Source organism: Mytilus trossulus, chromosome 6 (assembly GCF_036588685.1).
Source record: "Mytilus trossulus isolate FHL-02 chromosome 6, PNRI_Mtr1.1.1.hap1, whole genome shotgun sequence".
NCBI classification, from domain to species: Eukaryota; Metazoa; Mollusca; class Bivalvia; order Mytilida; family Mytilidae; genus Mytilus; species Mytilus trossulus.
The window spans coordinates 7865008-7882904 of NC_086378.1; the positions used below are offsets into that span (position 1 = coordinate 7865008).

The following is a 17897-nucleotide window of genomic DNA, read 5'->3' on the forward strand; positions in this document are numbered from 1 at the left end:
AGCTTGGTATGAGTAAAACATTGAAGATTTTAAAGGAAAAACACAAAAGATAATTGTTTTTAAGCCCTTTGATCTGAAACAACGAAACAATAAAATATAGGAACCAAAATATAGCAATCCACTTTTATAACCAAAACATGATAAAATTTATTCAACACACAGAAAAATAAATAGTCAGAATCTCACTTCATTATGAAAGAGGTCAATGAAACAAAGTATAGCAATACACTAACCAAAACATGATTAAGAGTTATTCAACGCTAAATAAAACGTTGACAAAGTACCACTTTATTTAGAAAGGATTATTATTATCTTTAACAATACGCTATCCAAAACATGATTAAGATTTATTCAACACAAAAAAAAAAATGCTGTCTCACTTTATTTTGAGACAATGACAACAATTATACTTATAAGAAAACACTTGCTTACAGAGTTATTAAACACAAAACCAATTAAGATTAGTTGCGAACATGTAGGGTGTGAAAGTGAAAGGGGGCGAACATGAGTTGGCGCAAACGTGAATGGGCGCGAACGGACCCGTATTCAGCCTATGTACCAGTGAGAAATATAGAAGCCTTTCTACGGTATTTATTTGTACAATTCAGGTAGTCTTGACCTATTCATTTGTCTTAAAAAAAAACCCAGCCAGTTGGCACCTTCACTTCACACACACACATATACGAATATCAATTATATGCTTACAAGACATGTTGCATTGTTAAACTAATTACGGTATGTGAAAATCAAGACTTGCATAAAAACTATCCCAATATTAGAGACAGTGGCGTCATTTTTCTTCAGAGCTTTCAGCTCTTTGATTGTTACATGTTATCAGTGTGGAATACAAAAGTGTCAAAAGAGAAAAAAAATAGTTGATAAGAAGCTGGAAACAGTAACAAAGATGAAAGACGAAAAAGTTTTTCAAACTTTATTGACCTTATCATATATTTCAGATAGATTTTCCGACCTATTCACATATAAGCTTGAAAATTATCTATTCCAGCGACACGTCCTTTCATGTGTATAGGAAGTGTCCCCTCCGAGTTAAATTCTTTTTTTATAACATTACAAATGTGAAAACTGTATCTTTTCATGTGTATTGTTCAATGAGATATCTTTCTATTTCAGTGAACTGAGACAACACATTACACCAGACATGTTAAACTTAATCAAACAGCAAAGAATTAATTTTCTCATGGAAGGAACAAATTTTCAAAAATTTAACTACAAAGGAAAAATCAGAGGTAAGCTGAAGATATTTATTTTGCATAAGATGATAGTATTTTTTAACATTAACGGAAGGTATTTTGTTTTATATTAAATGATTATGATTAGTTTACATTAGATGAAGGTATTAAGGTTACATTAGATGAAAGTGTTAAGGTTACATTAGATGAAAGTATTAAGGTTACATTAGATGAAAGTATTAAGGTTACATTAGATGAGAGTATTAAGGTTACATTAGATGAAAGTGTAAAGGTTACATCAGATGAAAGTATTAAGGTTACATAAGATGAAAGTATTAAAATTACATTAGATGAAGATTTCTGATGCATGTACAGTGTTGCTAACATAAAATTGATTGATACTTGCTAAAAAGAGTAGAAAAGCATGGAAAGCTTGTTTTTTTATCCTGATCTCAACAAGCTGGTACAAATAAATCTCATATATTAATTCTTTTTTTAACGAATTATATAATTCCAGATAAGTATTGGTTTTGGAGACTAGCACCTAACTCTAAATCATTCCTGTATGCTGACTGTTCAGAGAATAGTGAAGTGGCACTGGATGATCTCACCAATAAATGTAAGTGTTTTTGAGCTAATTTACCAATGCATGAAAGCAAGACTTTGGTTAACTTGTGTGCTTTGTTTGTATAGTGCCAGTCTGCCTAAGAATCAGGCAGTGATGAAAACATGACCAAAAAAAAACACCAAATTTGACATTGATTTCAGTTCACAATATGTAGTTATGCACAAAAATAACACTCATTTCCATTTTCTGTTCTGGTAATAGAAGATACAATTAGGTTGAAATGCACTCGAAATTAACGAATAAGGGGAGATAACTCTGTAATTTGCTATCATTCTAACCAATTTTCTAACCAAGTTATTTGATATTACCAGACACACACAGACGAAAGACTAATAATTTTCAAATCAGGATGATGGTTAGTATTAAAAAGCATGATTAGCTCGTTGGTTTTTTTTTTTCATGTTTTTGATTTTTACCTAAATTGCCTGATTCTTACAAAGACACTGTATTATATAATTGTAATTGGAATAACGTCTAATAAAATCTAAATATGATATATACAGGTTCAACTATGCTTATAACTATTGTTTGAAGATGTTAACCTTAACTACAAAGCTTGTGTAAACATTTATACAAACATAGCAAGCAAGCCAGCCAACCAAAGTTTTGACTCTCCAAGCATTAGATAATCAGCTATAAAATTGTGATTTAAAGAGTTTTATAATCAGCAAGTACAATGCTAATTTACCCTAAGACCCTATGAATAACTTAAAATCTAATGGGCATAGTATGTTTGAGTGAAAATACACTCTGGAATATTCCCTGGAATTTCAAATAAGTCTTTTGAGCAAAATTTCCTGTGACACTTATGTCTGAAATATGATATTTTTTTTTTTAAAAGAAGAAAAGGAGAAAGTTTTTGAAATTAATTAAGAAATAATTTATGGGGGCTTTATTAGATCATGATTTTACCACGGTTTGCCCTGTATGACAAATATTTTACCCTGAGCGATAGGGAGGGGATAAAATATCAGTCTAAAGCGACAACCCGTGGTAAAATCGCGATATATTCAAGCCCCAATGAATTATTTTAATTCTAATAAGACAAATACAGTAAATCTTTTGGATGGAAGCGCTTTAGGTGGAGGCATACATTTGCCGTTCCAAAAAATAAATGCACTATTAAATTGGCGTAAAAGAACAGAGCTAACTGAATTAGTGACATGCTTAAACTATTAACAATAACGTATTTAGATAGTTTTGGATAAATTTAAATGATAATTTACTCATATGTATTATATGTATAAAAAAAATTGGCTTATACCGCATTTTATCATTATTCAAATATAAAAAAAAAATATTCAACTCATGACCAAACAACACTGATAATTAACTCATGCCCTATGCCCATTCATGAATTAATGTGTTGTTCAGTCACCCGTTGAATATTTTTCTCTATTTGAATTCTTCAATTAGTTATTTTATAATTATTTTCAGTGACAATAAGTGAAATGAAGAGTGTACTTGTGGGAAAGGATTGCCAACATGCAAAGAAAGCCAAAGGTGTAAGTAAACTCAACCTCTTTTTGCTGCTATTTTTGCCCTTGTTTCAAAAATTCCAGTAGGGAAAATATATTTCATTATTGTAGTAATAAACCATTTTCTAAGACGTAAGATGGACAATGGCCAAAACGTGTCAATGGTTTATAAATACAATACATGTTATGTTATTTTTGGGACAAATATTTTAGTCTTGTTTTCAGATTATACTTGGTCATTCTTTTCTTTGCATGTTGATAAATTGAGTGACACAGAAATTATGGGGCAGCAAATGAAAGCATGACAATCAAATGATGCATCTCTTGGCCATTAAAAAAAACAGCATTTGTATGAATTGATCACTTACAGAAATATATATGATGACATGTTAAATCTTAGTGTCATTATAGTACAATCAGCCAAAAATGATAAAGTATATTTTATTGATGAAATGAAACATGACATAAGGATTGAATCATCCTATATATAGAAATGAAAACACAGTGTGTTGAATTTTTAAACTTCCAAAAACAAACAAGCCTAGGCTCCGTGTTGAAGACCATACCTTGACCTATAATGGTTTACTTTCATAAATTGTGACTTGGATGGAGAGTTGTCTTATTGGCACTCATCTTCCTCTACCGTATCTATTAACCAATAAAGAAAATAAGAGGTGCACTTTCATATCATTGTTTATATTATTTCTAGGGTTATCAATACAATATACTAGCACATATACAAAGTAATCTATAAGTTTAATGGAAATGCTTTATGACAGAATATTTTTACTATGAATCAACTGATTGTTTCGATTATGAATCACTATATTCTAGCTTGGTTATAAAATTACCATGTTAATATTTCTCAATAGGCTTTTTGCCAATTCCCGTAATTGACCCTGTTATTAGAGATCCCTAAAAAAGTTGTCTCCCTTATGAGGGACATTAATTTTTATTTACAATGGAGAGCTAGCGGAAAGAGCAAATCTACCTGTGCGTAATGTGAATAATTTATCACATTTAAGGTTTTTAAATCTTTTAATAACATTATTTTTTTTGTTTAACTAAATACTTTTGACATCAGAAATTTGATTTTGTGAAATAATAGTTAAACCGCCGATACATCACTTTCAATTCATCATGCTTTGCATTGGCTAAAGCCAAGTTTGTCCGGTATGGAACCAGTCTATGATTGACAAAGGGAGGTAATTTGTTTAAAATGTGTGTAATAACAGAATCAAATTGGTAATTGGCAAATGAACTATTAGTTAATTCTATATTTCAGGCAATCAACCTTTACTTTGCTATACAGCCACAACCCTCCTCGAGTGAGAACCCGGAGAATTTTTGTTTTGTTGCCAAAGATGAGACAGAATTAGATATGTGGGTGGATGGTTTAAATGTATTATTAGGAAATGAGGTATGTTATGTTTATGGTAATAGTTACTCTTGTGTTATTTTATTTCCAAATTTCAATCATTGCATAAAAAAAATATTTTAGTATGATGCATTTAAGGTATATAGTCTCATGGATGTTAAAATTGAGAATGGAAATGGTGAATATGTCAAAGAGACAACAACCCAGTAAAAAAGTAGACAATAGCCGACAGCTACCAATTGGTTTTCAAAGCTGCCAGAAAATATGGCACCCAGAGGTGGTCCTCAGCTGGCCCCAAAATTAAAATTGTGTGTATTAGTTCAGTGAAAATAGATGTCACCACACTGAACTCCCAAAAAATATAATTGAACTAAATAATCAAAAATCAAAAAAGACTAACAAAGGCATGAGACATGCACACAAATTGGCAGGGTAAAAACATATACCTCTAGCTAAAGTACCATATTTTGTTTTTTGTTTATTGAGTATTTTATTCTAAATAACACATAGCTGATGAACTTGCTATTTTTTTTTACAGTGTCTCAATCCAATATTATCATACTTCAATGTAACATGTTTTCATTATCAGACTTCAATGTAACATGTTTTCATTATCAGACTTCAATGTAACATGTTTTCATTATCAGACTTCAATGTAACATGTTTTCATTATCAGACTTCAATGTAACATGTTTTCATTAATTCTCATAATAATTATGTATTAGTTGAAAGATTCTTGTGTGTTGTTTTCTTATAGATGGATAGTAGTCAGAAAAATAAAGATTTGGAACTTTTACTGAACATGGAGACAAAGATCCACCTGCTGGACATTGAAGGAATAACAATACCTTCTGAACCGCCACAAATACCACCGGAACCGAATAACTTTGATTTTGTTTATACAAACTTTTAGTCAAACCAATTCTTTTACCAGAAAAATAACTTTTATATACTTTTAACAGGAGAAAAGTGCTTCTGCTTCCAAAAGATCTTGCATAAGAAAGAATTTGTTTTTTTATGTAAATCTATGTCAAATATTTTATGCTCTCAAATGAAATAAGCTGAAACTTGCTTGTCAGGGGAAAATTCAGATTGCCGGTACATGTATATTCAAAATTCAACAGTTCTCAGCCTTGATTGCTGGTGTCTTCCATTAAACAAAACCAAAAAGTGTCTAATGCCAAAGGAATGATAATGCTGCTACTTATATAGTGAATTAAAAAAAAATACCAGCTCTTTAACCATACTTTTTTATTTGAGAAGACCTAGAAAACCAAACTGATTTCTGGTCATTTTGTTGCGTTTCCATAAGAGTTGCACTTCTATTTAATTAAAGTATTGATGTTGCTTATCTCATACCACTATACATTTTGTGACAAATTCTATGTTTATTTGACATTTATTGAAATGAACAAAAATCTTGTTACCAATTTGAAAGTAATCTCACATCTTTTTGATAAGTAATTTATATTTACAGTGTAAATATTTATATAGCTGCTTTTTATACTGCATAAAATACTTGTGATTGGTGCTATGTTTTTTTTTACATGTAAATATATTTTGTTTCATATATATTAGGGACCAGTGACTAACAAATTATTATAACCATGCAATTTCATTTAATAAAAGATTTTATATACATTGTCTTATTGAAAAGTCAATTATATCTAAAATCTGATTGTCATTATATCATTTTGTGTATGAGGGAATTTAATATTCACTTTCATAATTCATTGTGCAATATATATTATTTTTTAGATAATCTAAATTGTAAGTGGATGAAAAAAAGTTTCTGCTTAGTGGTAGTTGAACAAGTAGGTTTTGTATTGCCAATTACCTGGAAGTTTGCCAAGTTAAAGAATTTAATATTTGAAGTCACAAGAAGTCATTAGTATAGATTTCTCTAACAAAATTTATTTTTGAATATGTTGTTGACAATACCATGAAAATAGTTCTATGCATTTTTGCTGCACAACATATTTTTACTGTACATTTGATCTGTCTTTTGAAACCAGTTCTCAAAGTCTGTCATCTTCTTTGAAGCTAACCATTTACATTATTAAGTTGTTTATCATGTTTTACTCTGTTTGTTAAATACGATTAGTGTATGAACATAACATTATGTATATTATTCAGTGACTGTTTCAATACATAAGTACAAAATGTTTGTTTCTAGTTAGTTTGTTTCTACCCTTATACAAACTTACAGATGTTACCATTGTCAACACCCATTAGTGAATTTTCTGGTCGTTGATGTAAAAATTGCTAATGAGCCAGATATATGTTTTTATGAGGCCAGCATTATCAGCATCTAATTAAACATAGATATATATGCTAAAGCACTAAGAAATATATATACATTAATATAAAAAAAGAAGATGTGGTATGATTGCCAATGAGACAACTATCCACAAAAGACCAAAATGACACAGACATTAACTTAAGTTTCATTCTCAAAAAGAATATATAGTGGCCTCCATGGCCAAGAGGTCTAAGTAGTTCTACTACTATAATCACTAGCCAGTCAACACTGTGGTTTTGAGTTCGAACACCACTTGTGCATGACTAGAATTGTCAGTTTTCCTATCAAAGGTCAGGGTTTTTCTCTGGCCACTCTAGCTCCCTCCACCAGTACAAACTGGCTGCCAAGAATTAGCCTGAAAGTGGCATTTAAAAACCAAAAATTAGTCAATCAATAAGAAATTAAGGCTCCAAATATAAGTAATCCAGACCATTTACATTTGATGTGCCAACAGCAGTCTTACACATGGGGATATAGTTTTTAGTCGCAGAAACCTCGACATAGGGATAGTGATCCAGCAGGGGCGTGAGCTATCTTCTTTTAAAAAAGCTTTAAATTTTAGAAGGTGGAAGACCTAGATGTTTCATATGTTGTATAAAGATGCGTCATGTTACCAAGTTTCCATCAGTCACATGTCCAATGTCATTGATCTCATTTTCATGGTTCAGCAACTACTTCAGAATTTTTGTAATGTTAAATTCTCTCTTATTATAAGTAATAGGATAACTATATTTGGTATGTGTGTACCTTGTAAGGTTCTCATGTCCGTCCAAAGGTTTTCACTTGACAGTGACCGTCTCCCTTGACACCATTTGCGAGTATGGTCTCGAGGAAATGATGATAGTCCGTTGGAAGGGGACCATAAATGGCTGACCCGTGTTAAGAGAGAGCCATAACTCTTGCACGTTAAAGACACCCTTGTAGATGTAAAAAAAGAGCAGACTAATGGCACTACAAGGCTGCACTCGTACCCGCAAAGTGGAAAGGGATTAATATAAGTTGCAAAACTTGTTTCCCAATCCACTATAAATATGTTTAAACTAATTTCATGGATCAGTGGTCAAAGTTAAGTTTTTGAGTTTTGGTCTTTTTTTCTAATACTCTATGCAATAGGTCACTATATTTGATGTATGGAAATATTTTGATATATATGTCAGTGGCACAGGTTTTATTTGACCTTGACCCCATTTCACTGTTGTAAAGTTGTTGTGTGTTGGTCTTTTTCTTAAACTATAAGCAATAGGTCAACTATATTTTTTGTATGGAAGAATTGTTAGCTGTACATGTTTTTCTGGTATTGTTCATCTGACCTTGACCTAATTTTCATTGGTCATTGGTCAATGTTATGTTTTGTTTTCTTGGTTAATGTTAAGTTTATGTGACAGTTGTAATAAATCTTTATATTTAGGACTATCAACATAATATCAGTGATAAGTAAAGAAGTCGATACATTTAAGCATTGCACTCTTGTTACATTGTTTAACTTGTTTATTTTTTTATTTTATAGTTGTATGTTTTAAGAAATGCTGACCTTGGTATATGGTATGCATTTGACCATGCCACATTCTGACTAATGAGGCAATTATTCAGTGGTTGTGCTTTATTTCCGTCTTGTCATATTCCTTTTTAAGATATTGTTGTAAGAATATATTGGGCTGTTGGTTTTCCATTCAGTTGTTTCCCATCTGTCGTTTAAGGGCCTGAAAGTTTTGCTTGTTGTTGAAGGCCGAATAGTGGCACATAGTTGCTTACATCTACATAATATGGAATCTGGTGGATAATTGACTCATAGGCAATCTTACCACATCTTATTTATGTGATGAAAGTGAGACACAGTGATCCTAGATTCTGTCTTCAGCTTCAACAATTGGGTTAAGTCTGGTTTAAGTATTGTTTAAACACTATTAACTATTTAAATACAATGATGCATGTATTTAATTTTCTTCAATGAGATGTGTTTTTGAAGAACAATCAGAACATAAATTTGACTGAAGTGTAAGTTTGTTAATAGCTGGTGATCAATTATATAGAAGAAATAAGTCATTCCTTTCTGTTTAAGGTGAAAGACTGAGGTTATATCTATATAGAACTATTGGATGACTCAGTCACAGAATCCAGCTTCATGATATAAAACGGTTAGTGAAACCATGTTTAAAGAAAAACAAATTATGTGATCAATTTAACAATTTTTTGATAAGGTACATGTCATGTAAACATAATATATTTAAATTATTGCAAAAGTTTAAAATCTGTCATCGCTGTGTAAATGCTCTAAGGAACCTACAAAATAAAAAGAAGCAATGAGAGAAAAGAAATCCTGTCCATTTTTTTTAAAATGCTCAAATGACATTGAAAATGAAAGTTCTGTAATGTTACAACAAAACTTTACAAATAATATTTCAAGTTAGTTTTTAATATCTTTGTTAGGATTTACGGACTGTATTTGGATGGAGAGTTGTCTCATTGGCACTCACACCGCATCTTCCTATATCTTTGTGTTGATGTATGTCTTGGTTCCCTTCAGTGTCCCACAGCATGAGAATCTGTTTTTATAAAATCTGATGAATCAAAATACTGGTAACCTTCAAGAACTAATTATACTCTATTATAACACCATGACTTTCATATCCTGTTTTTATATACTTTTTTGTTGCTTTTTTTTTTTTTTATTGCATTTTGTTCAGGAGAAGAGGGTTTATATTTTAGCTGCTTATTATATTACATGTATACCTTAAGTATTTTCAATCTGGTGTTAACTGCCAATCTTTAAGTGATATTGGATGAGGTACTGACCTGGAAAAATAAAACTTATATTAATATTTGCACCAAATAACCGTTTTGAAAAATTTCATCAGAGAAAATAATGACTTCTAAAAGATTGTATCCTTTACTTAAATATCAGTTTTGAAACTTTCAACAGATATAACTATTGAAAAGATATCTCACAGGTTGAAAGGTTACTACTTCACTAAATTGTTTTAAAGTTACTTTCTATTAGTGGCCTGAATTTGTAGATAGTTGGTTAGGTCTATTCCATTAATAGATATGTGGGCGGGCAATACAGGAAGTTTAATTATTGAATGTGGGTCATGGGTCTTTTTTAGTATCCATCGATTTCCATTATGCAAAATATCTGAAAAATGGTTCTTTGTTGTAGGGATATTACAAAAGTTCCTTCCTATCCTACCCTTGTACATACATTAATGGAATAGTCCTTATCTATAACAGAGAAAAATAATTTACAAACTCCATTGGTACTTACTTAGGTGTATGAGGTATTGGTATTGATGCTGATTGAGGTGTCCCAGGCACTGTACCTGAAGTAAAAAGGAGTAATTATTGTTTCCTTCAGTGGCAGCATCATACTAACTCTATAAACAAGTGTCTTTGTAAAGTAAAAATGTTATAAAAACAATATTTTTAATCCCAAAAAAAATTTGATCAAATAATTAATTAAAAAAATACTGTGCTGCAGAAAAAAATATTTGGATATTGATATTGTTGATATTGTGTGCATCTCTTGTATTATAAAAAGCAATCATATCTTTCTTTAGTCAACTTTGCATGATGAAATTCAAGATGAAACTGGATGTGTCAGAACAACATAAATAGCCCTGCCCACAAAAATAAGCTTGAAGCCATATTAGAATTTAAACCTTTCAAAGTCCACAGCCAGTTATTTCAACAAAAATCAGGGGTACAGAACCAAATATAAACTTGATCTGTAACTCATCATAGTTAACTTGCATACTAAAACTCAGCTTAATATATGAAAGCGTTGAGAAAAAAGAATATAACTGTTTCTAAAAAGATAGATAGGGTAAAACTATATTGCCCCGATCTAAGTACAGACAGGCCCATAATTACTTTAACTCTGTTTATTAAATATGATAAGTGTATTGACATTATATCGATAGTTTAAAAAACAAGAATGTGTCTATAGTACACGGATGCCCCACTCACACTATCATTTTCTATGTTCAGTAGACCGTGAAATTTGGGTCAAAAATTTAATTTTTAATTAAAATTATAAAGATCATATCATAGGAAACATGTGTACTAAGTTTCAAGTTAATTGGACTTTAACTTCATCAAAAACTACCTTGACCAAAAACTTAAACCTGAACATCACACTATCATCTTCTATGTTCAGTGGACCATAAAATTGGGGTCAAAACTATAATTTGGCATTAAAATGAGAAAGATCATATCATGGGGAACATGTGTACTAATTTTCAAGTTGATTGGAGTTCAACTTCTTTAAAAACTACCTTGACCAAAAACTTTAACCTGAAGCGAAAGGACGCACGGACACACAGACGGACGAACGGAGGCACAGACCAGAAAACATAATGCCCCTCTACTATCGTAGGTGGGGCATAAAAACTAGAGTGTAAATATTATTCTCTGTGTTTGACAAATAGTACTAACTGACAATGACTTACCTATTTTCCCTCCTGATGGAGGTGTACGAACAGATAATCTTCCTGGAGCTATTGAGCTATGAGTGGAACTCTGAAATAAATGTCTGTATCTTTAATATCAATCTTTACAGATAATTTTGCAATGAAATAGATGTATTCAATCAAATCTTACTAAAAATTAAACTGTCCAAAAGTATTAAAAACCAAGAATTTATTGCATCCAGTTGAACAAATGTTAATTTAAGCTTTGGGTCGTACTTGGCACAGTCAATTCACAAAAATTGAAAAAGAGAAAAAAATGTTGTTCCAATTAGAATTTTGAACATTAAATCATTTAGGTGATGTCATAAGGATATCAACAAATCAATGATACTGTGAACATATTTGATATATATTACTTACTTGTTGATGAAAGGCTGGTGAACCTAGAAATAGAAATAAGAATTTATAAATGTAAGATCCCAACTTTGAAAAACAATTATAAAACATGCTATCTTATTATTAAGATCTATTACGGTTTCAACCATAAAAGATACAACATTAGTTTATTTTTTTGGCATTATTTTTTATTAGAATTATGATTCGTTTGCTAATTCATGTAAGGCCAAAAAAAGTTTTTCTTTTTGTAACCTTTCCTATTTTAGATATACCATTCCCAACATTAAAAGATGCCCCTGTACAGTATGTTCATTGAGAAAATTTTCCTTATAAGAAAGTTTATAAATATCTATTTGTCCATCTTAAAATCTGCCTTTACCTTTTATCATAAGTCATAATTTTCACCTATGAAATAAAAACAAATGCTTAGACAATCACATTAAATGTTATTATCTCCCTTTAGCTGTTATAATATGTTACAGTAATCAAGAACTTACCCCTTCTGCCACTAGGTGGTGTGAAAGATACTTTTCCTGAACTACTGGATGATTGGAACTATAAAATATTGAATAAGTGATAAGATTTCTTTCTTACTTCATAAGCAGAATTGACAGAAACAGTTCATTCCTTAACCATTGAAAATATTAATAACTTTTGAATAGGGCCAATAAATGATTCCAAGTTTATACTTTAATGAAGTTGAGATCATATGGATATATCCATATATATTTGACTGAATATTAATGAAAGTTTAGGTGTAAAAATTGCAAGAAAACCAATAAAATCTTATTTTCACTGGCTTAAGATAGCTATGAATTACCAATATCATCTACAAAAGAACAACATATTATTTAGTAATTTCACAAATTGCTAGAGAGAGGAGTAATGATATAATTTTATGATTTTACTTACAGACTGCATAAAGCCTGGTGAGCCTGCAATGAATAAAATGGTATCAAAGAAAATTTAGTTCATTCAAAACATCTTGAAAAAACTTTAGAACTGTTCCATTACAGCAAACATGTTACCCAGGGAAGACACTATCAAAAATGTTTTACCATAAAAAAAAGTATTTTAAGATTGGTTCCAACTTTTTCATTGTACAAAATCCATATATTTTTTGGTGCCACTTTGAAAATTTGAATTCAGCAGCTATTACTAGTTGAAAGCGCTTGTAATATAATCTTGTTTGTAGGGGAACAAAGGGATTCTCATTGAAATAAAAAAAAAAAAACTATGATAGCATTTGTTCCATCAGAAGAAATACAAAAAAGTTCTAATGAAATCACATTACACTATGCCAGATATCATCAAAGCATAATATAGTCATCTTAAATCATACCTCTAGATACTGGACTGTACTTTCCTGGAGTCATTTGCCTGAAAAATACAGGGGAAAAACTTAGGCATATTTACCATCTTAATTGCATAAAAGAAGCTGTTATTAAAGAGCAAGTTAAAACATAATTATTACATTGGTGACAATGAATAATCATGATTTCCCAGTGAAATAAAAATTTAATTAACTCCTGTGATGTCATACAACAACAGGTGTTGTTAAAGCGTTGTCAATAACTAGGTTGCATCAAAGCAAATAGTGTATGCATAATAAGCATAATAAGAGAGATGGTTCCATACATTTTCTACTTTACTTTTTTTTTTAAATCCCATTTAATGTAATACAAAGAATAACTAATCAAAGAACTGAAATATTGAAAAATATTCAACTTGAGACCAAACAAGATCAAACAACAATGATGATTAACTCATGGACTACACACATTCGTGAATTAATGGGTTGTGCTGTGACTAGTTGAATATTTTTATATGTTTAAATTCTTTAATTAGTTATTCTATTACATGTAAATTACTTACCTTCCATGTCCAGATAAACCCTGAAATGTATAAAAAAAAAAAAGAGTTATTTCCCTTGATAAAAAAAACCATCAGTTGCAGTAAAATGTTTTAACTTTGATTATCAATTAATATATCAATATTAATACAATCAAGTTATTGTCATTTATGATATATTGATAAGATTAAATAACTGTATGTGTACTCAATACTCAGGTGTACTATCATACATCTCCAAACATTTAATGCTGAATGTATATGATGTTTGCCAAAAACTCTGTTTTTTTTTGTAAGTTAAATGAATGCAATTTTTTGACAAATATATAATGCACATAAAAGTTTTGCTCACCTTTTCAGTCATCAGTCTCTTTAGATATAAATTCTCCTCTTTTGTTTTTGATAATTCTCTGAAACAGTAATTTTTTCATAAATTGTATTAACGAGAAATATTATTAAGAAATCAATAATTACAAAATGATATTAACTATTTTCAGTATCAACACACATGGCTGTATCACTAGAAAAGCCTGGTACAAGATGGTCCTTCCATGAAAATCAGACAAAAAAAATATAGAAATATTTGTATCAAAATTGATTTCTAGTAATGACACTTAACAAATACAATTTTTTTCATGCTATAAAGCTGTGACTAAAATCTTACTCATAATTCATTTACAAACTTATATAAATTTGAGGAATATTAAGTGTTATGTTAATTTTTACATTTTTGTGTTTTACAATTCATATCAAGTGGTTGTACATATGATGGTTTTTTCTGTTTTGTTGTGTATAATATTTTGTTCTTCTAAACCACTTTGTCACCTATTTTATAATTATCTTTTACAGTATGAATGCGCTATAAATAATAACAGGATATAATACCTTTCCATATCTTGATATTGTGAAATAATCCTCTGTGCATTTTGTATAAACTTTTCCATTTTAGCTATCTGAAAATCATAGGACGAACACATAAGAGCACAAATAAAATAATTTTAATTCAATTGTCACAGCTGATTGTATTGAAACTGTAGGTAAAAGTTATATCTCTGGTTAGCTTGCTTGCTAGCTGAACCATGAAGTCATTATAAGGTTAGGTATACTACCCTATTTTAAGAGTAGCAGTCTGACGAATAACCAATCTACCTGCCTGTAGGACTAGGCTACTTCGAAAGGAGGGTAGAATACCTAACCTATTAATGACTTCACAGTGATCAATCATTGTCTAAAGTTCTCATTTAGATTACTGTCCCTACAAGAAAAAACAACTATAACTTTACTTCTACTACTACTACTAATAATAATAATTGGTATTGTCCAAACTGGCACTTAATTTTTATTCCACACTTTTGGTACTTTGATATAGGACAAGTATGTACCTTATCTTTCAGGTGATTAACAAATCTTCTTCTGTGACTGTCTTGAAACTCCATCACCTATAATTATGTAGGAAGTAATATAGAGTAATGGTTTGCAACAAACTTTTGAAAATTAAAATGATAAATAATGCATACATGTAAAGTTGCAACAAAGTTATTTGTGTGGCTTTCTCATAGATGAAAGCACATGTCTTTATTTTATTATTGATGTATTTAAAATGCTTTTAATGTAAAAAAAAAAAAGAAGTGTTTTCTGATGTACATGTATGCAAACAAGAATCTGTCCATAGTCAAGTATGCCCCACTCGCACTATCATTTTCTAGGTTCAGATGACCGTAAAATAGGGTAAAAAAAAGTTCTAATTTGGAATTAAAATTAGACAATCATATCATGTACGACTCATGTATACTGAGCAATATTAAATCTACAGTAAAAGGCTTCTTTTGTTTAGGTTTATATAAAATTATTTACTTTACCTGGTAAAACTTTTTGGAGTCATTTTTGTGCATATCTGTTGGGCTTGTAAAAAACATTTCTACTTCTGGTTTCATCTGAAATATAAAGTGATGTATGTTTTTTACATGTTAACATTCTATGATTCTACAGAGAAAAGAGGTGAATTAAAAACATGTACTTTCAAAAAATTTTAGTTATCAGGGTAATCTTTTCTTATGACAGTGCATTGAACCATTCTATGATAACTCAACATTTCAACTTCTGCAAGACAACTTGAATATAAAATATAGATGTGTCAGATAAATGATAATATAACAGCTAAAGGGGAGATAATTGATAATATAACAGCTAAAGGGGAGATAATTGATAATATAACAGCTAAAGGGGAGATAATTGTAATATAACAGCTAAAGGGGAGATAATTGATAACCAGAGCAATAAAGTGATGTTCAAGTAAGTTTCCAGATTTTCAAACATATCATACCTATACTTACTCTGCCTGAGAGAGTGATCTTATCACACACACTTCCACACATAGAACATCTTTCATTGCATGCTGTAGGCAAATGAAACAAAAAATTAAATCTATAACAGTAAATGTTTTTGAAAAGTTGCCAATGCTAATTTTGGATGATTTGAAAGTTTCAAAATCACTTTCAGTCCTCGAGTTTCAGTCAGGTGACATGACAATAGGATCATTCTTGATTCAACTGCATGGGCAACAGTTTGCTGTGGTGAAATTCATATTAAATAAATCGTAAAAGACATGAAATATGAGTTGTTAAAACCCTTAAGCCACAAATATTGTTGAAATCTATTTATCTTTATATTGAAAAATTGTTTTTTGTGAAAAGACAATATCTTCTGGATTTATATATAAACATACCAACTCTAGAACATTTTTCACAGTATATGTGACCACAGTTTGTCAGACTAAAACCAATACCCTCACCAGGCTGTCGGAAACAGGTATTACAATGTAACCAATCTGTCATTACTGCATTTACTATTATTTAATCCTGCAAAGCAAATGAAATTGTGTTTGATGTCCTCAGATGTGTTGTTGAAAATGATAATAATTTATACAGAAAACAAAAAGGATGATTTATTAAACAAAAAACCAATAAATAAAACATGAATATGACACTATGACAATTTGAAAAAATAACAATCATAGATTACAAGTAAAATGACGAGAATGTTTCAGTAGGATTGATATTGTTTATAACTTTGAAAATATGAAACTAGAACCTCTTGCAATTTATGGAGGGAACATTTCTGATGTCCAGTAATGGGGTACAAATAGCAATAATATGTATCATATAGACCAATTTTAAGTTGTTATTCATGAATAAGTTACACCTGTTAACCAGACATCAACGTGTAAATGTAGTCATCATTGGCAGATCCAGGAGGGAGGTTTCCAGGGGTTGGAACCCCCCCTTTTTTTGGCTGCTCAATTCATTTGAATGGGGACATATAGTTGGGACCACTCCCTTTGTCCTGGGTGGGGTGGAACCCCATTGAACTATCTGTTCTTACTGTGACATAATAACATAATCATTGTGACTAACAATATGATCAAATATATATGGAAACTTGAAAATGGTCCGAGTATTTAGTTAGTCTAAATAATTATGCCGTCTTGGAAGGCTATTATAAATTTGTGCTTTGACGCCTTTCAGCGGCGTCAAAGAAAAAAATAGAATAGCCTTTAAAAGGGGGGGGGGGGGTCCCAACCCAGGACAAAGGGGCCCTGTTCCAACTACATGTATATTTCCCCATTCAAATACATTGATCAGCCAAAAAAAAGGGGGGGTTCCAACCAGGCCCCTGGATCCGCCAATGTATTTTATTAAAAAATTACACTATTCTAATAGTCTTTGTTATCAATGGAAAACATAACTATCAACCTCATTCATTTATTGATGTAAGATCGTACACTGATAGCATACCCGTAGCCAGGGGGGTAGAACGAAACCCCCCTTGAAAACAAATAAGCACTGTTATTGTTAAAGTCAATGTTCTGTTCGAATTGTGACTGCTAAAGTTGAGTTTTGGAGTCCAACGAACCCCCCCTTGGAAATTTCTGGCTACGGGCCTGAATAGTAATAATACTAAATATAACATATACATTTTTTTATAGGTTTTTTTATTGAGTCACAACATGTCACTCATTCCAAGGATTTGTATAGTTAGTTCTAACTATACAAATCCTTGCTCATTCTTACTTGCTGTCAAAGTTCTGCTTGATTTATCTAAATTTAGTTGAATTCTTATGTGTCGAATAATCTTTCCTGTATAAATTTCAGTAAAATGGTATTATGTGACCTCTGCTGTTCATAATAATAATAAACCCTTAAACATTTCTTGCACTTTTTGTAGTCTGAGCGCTCTAAAACTTTTTGTCACGTGATGTATATTATTTT

General features: G+C 30.7%; 2 protein-coding genes across 3 annotated transcripts in view; one reads left to right on the plus strand and one right to left on the minus strand.

Moving 5' to 3' along the window:
* LOC134720698 (engulfment and cell motility protein 1-like) overlaps positions 1-6841 on the plus strand; it is a 31650-nt gene extending 24809 nt beyond the window's left edge. For both annotated transcript variants that reach the window (XM_063583142.1, XM_063583143.1), the window contains 5 exons: positions 1132-1247; positions 1708-1809; positions 3256-3323; positions 4582-4716; positions 5432-6841. In XM_063583142.1, coding sequence (XP_063439212.1) covers positions 1132-1247; positions 1708-1809; positions 3256-3323; positions 4582-4716; positions 5432-5587 — 577 coding nt within the window. In that variant the 3' untranslated portion in view covers positions 5588-6841. The remainder of the gene's footprint in view (positions 1-1131; positions 1248-1707; positions 1810-3255; positions 3324-4581; positions 4717-5431) is intronic.
* A 2309-nt stretch (positions 6842-9150) lies between these two features.
* Positions 9151-17869, minus strand: LOC134720700 (probable E3 SUMO-protein ligase RNF212). The gene is made up of 16 exons (XM_063583146.1): positions 17700-17869; positions 16355-16487; positions 15963-16024; positions 15489-15563; positions 15012-15068; positions 14515-14582; positions 13982-14039; positions 13654-13673; positions 13121-13158; positions 12691-12713; positions 12276-12333; positions 11803-11825; positions 11422-11491; positions 10239-10293; positions 9707-9769; positions 9151-9256 (listed from the first exon to the last, which is right to left on the minus strand). Exons 2-15 carry the CDS (start codon positions 16461-16463, stop codon positions 9718-9720), a joined length of 768 nt encoding a protein of 255 aa, XP_063439216.1. The 5' UTR covers positions 16464-16487; positions 17700-17869; the 3' UTR covers positions 9151-9256; positions 9707-9717.
* Between the last annotated feature and the right edge of the window lie 28 nt (positions 17870-17897).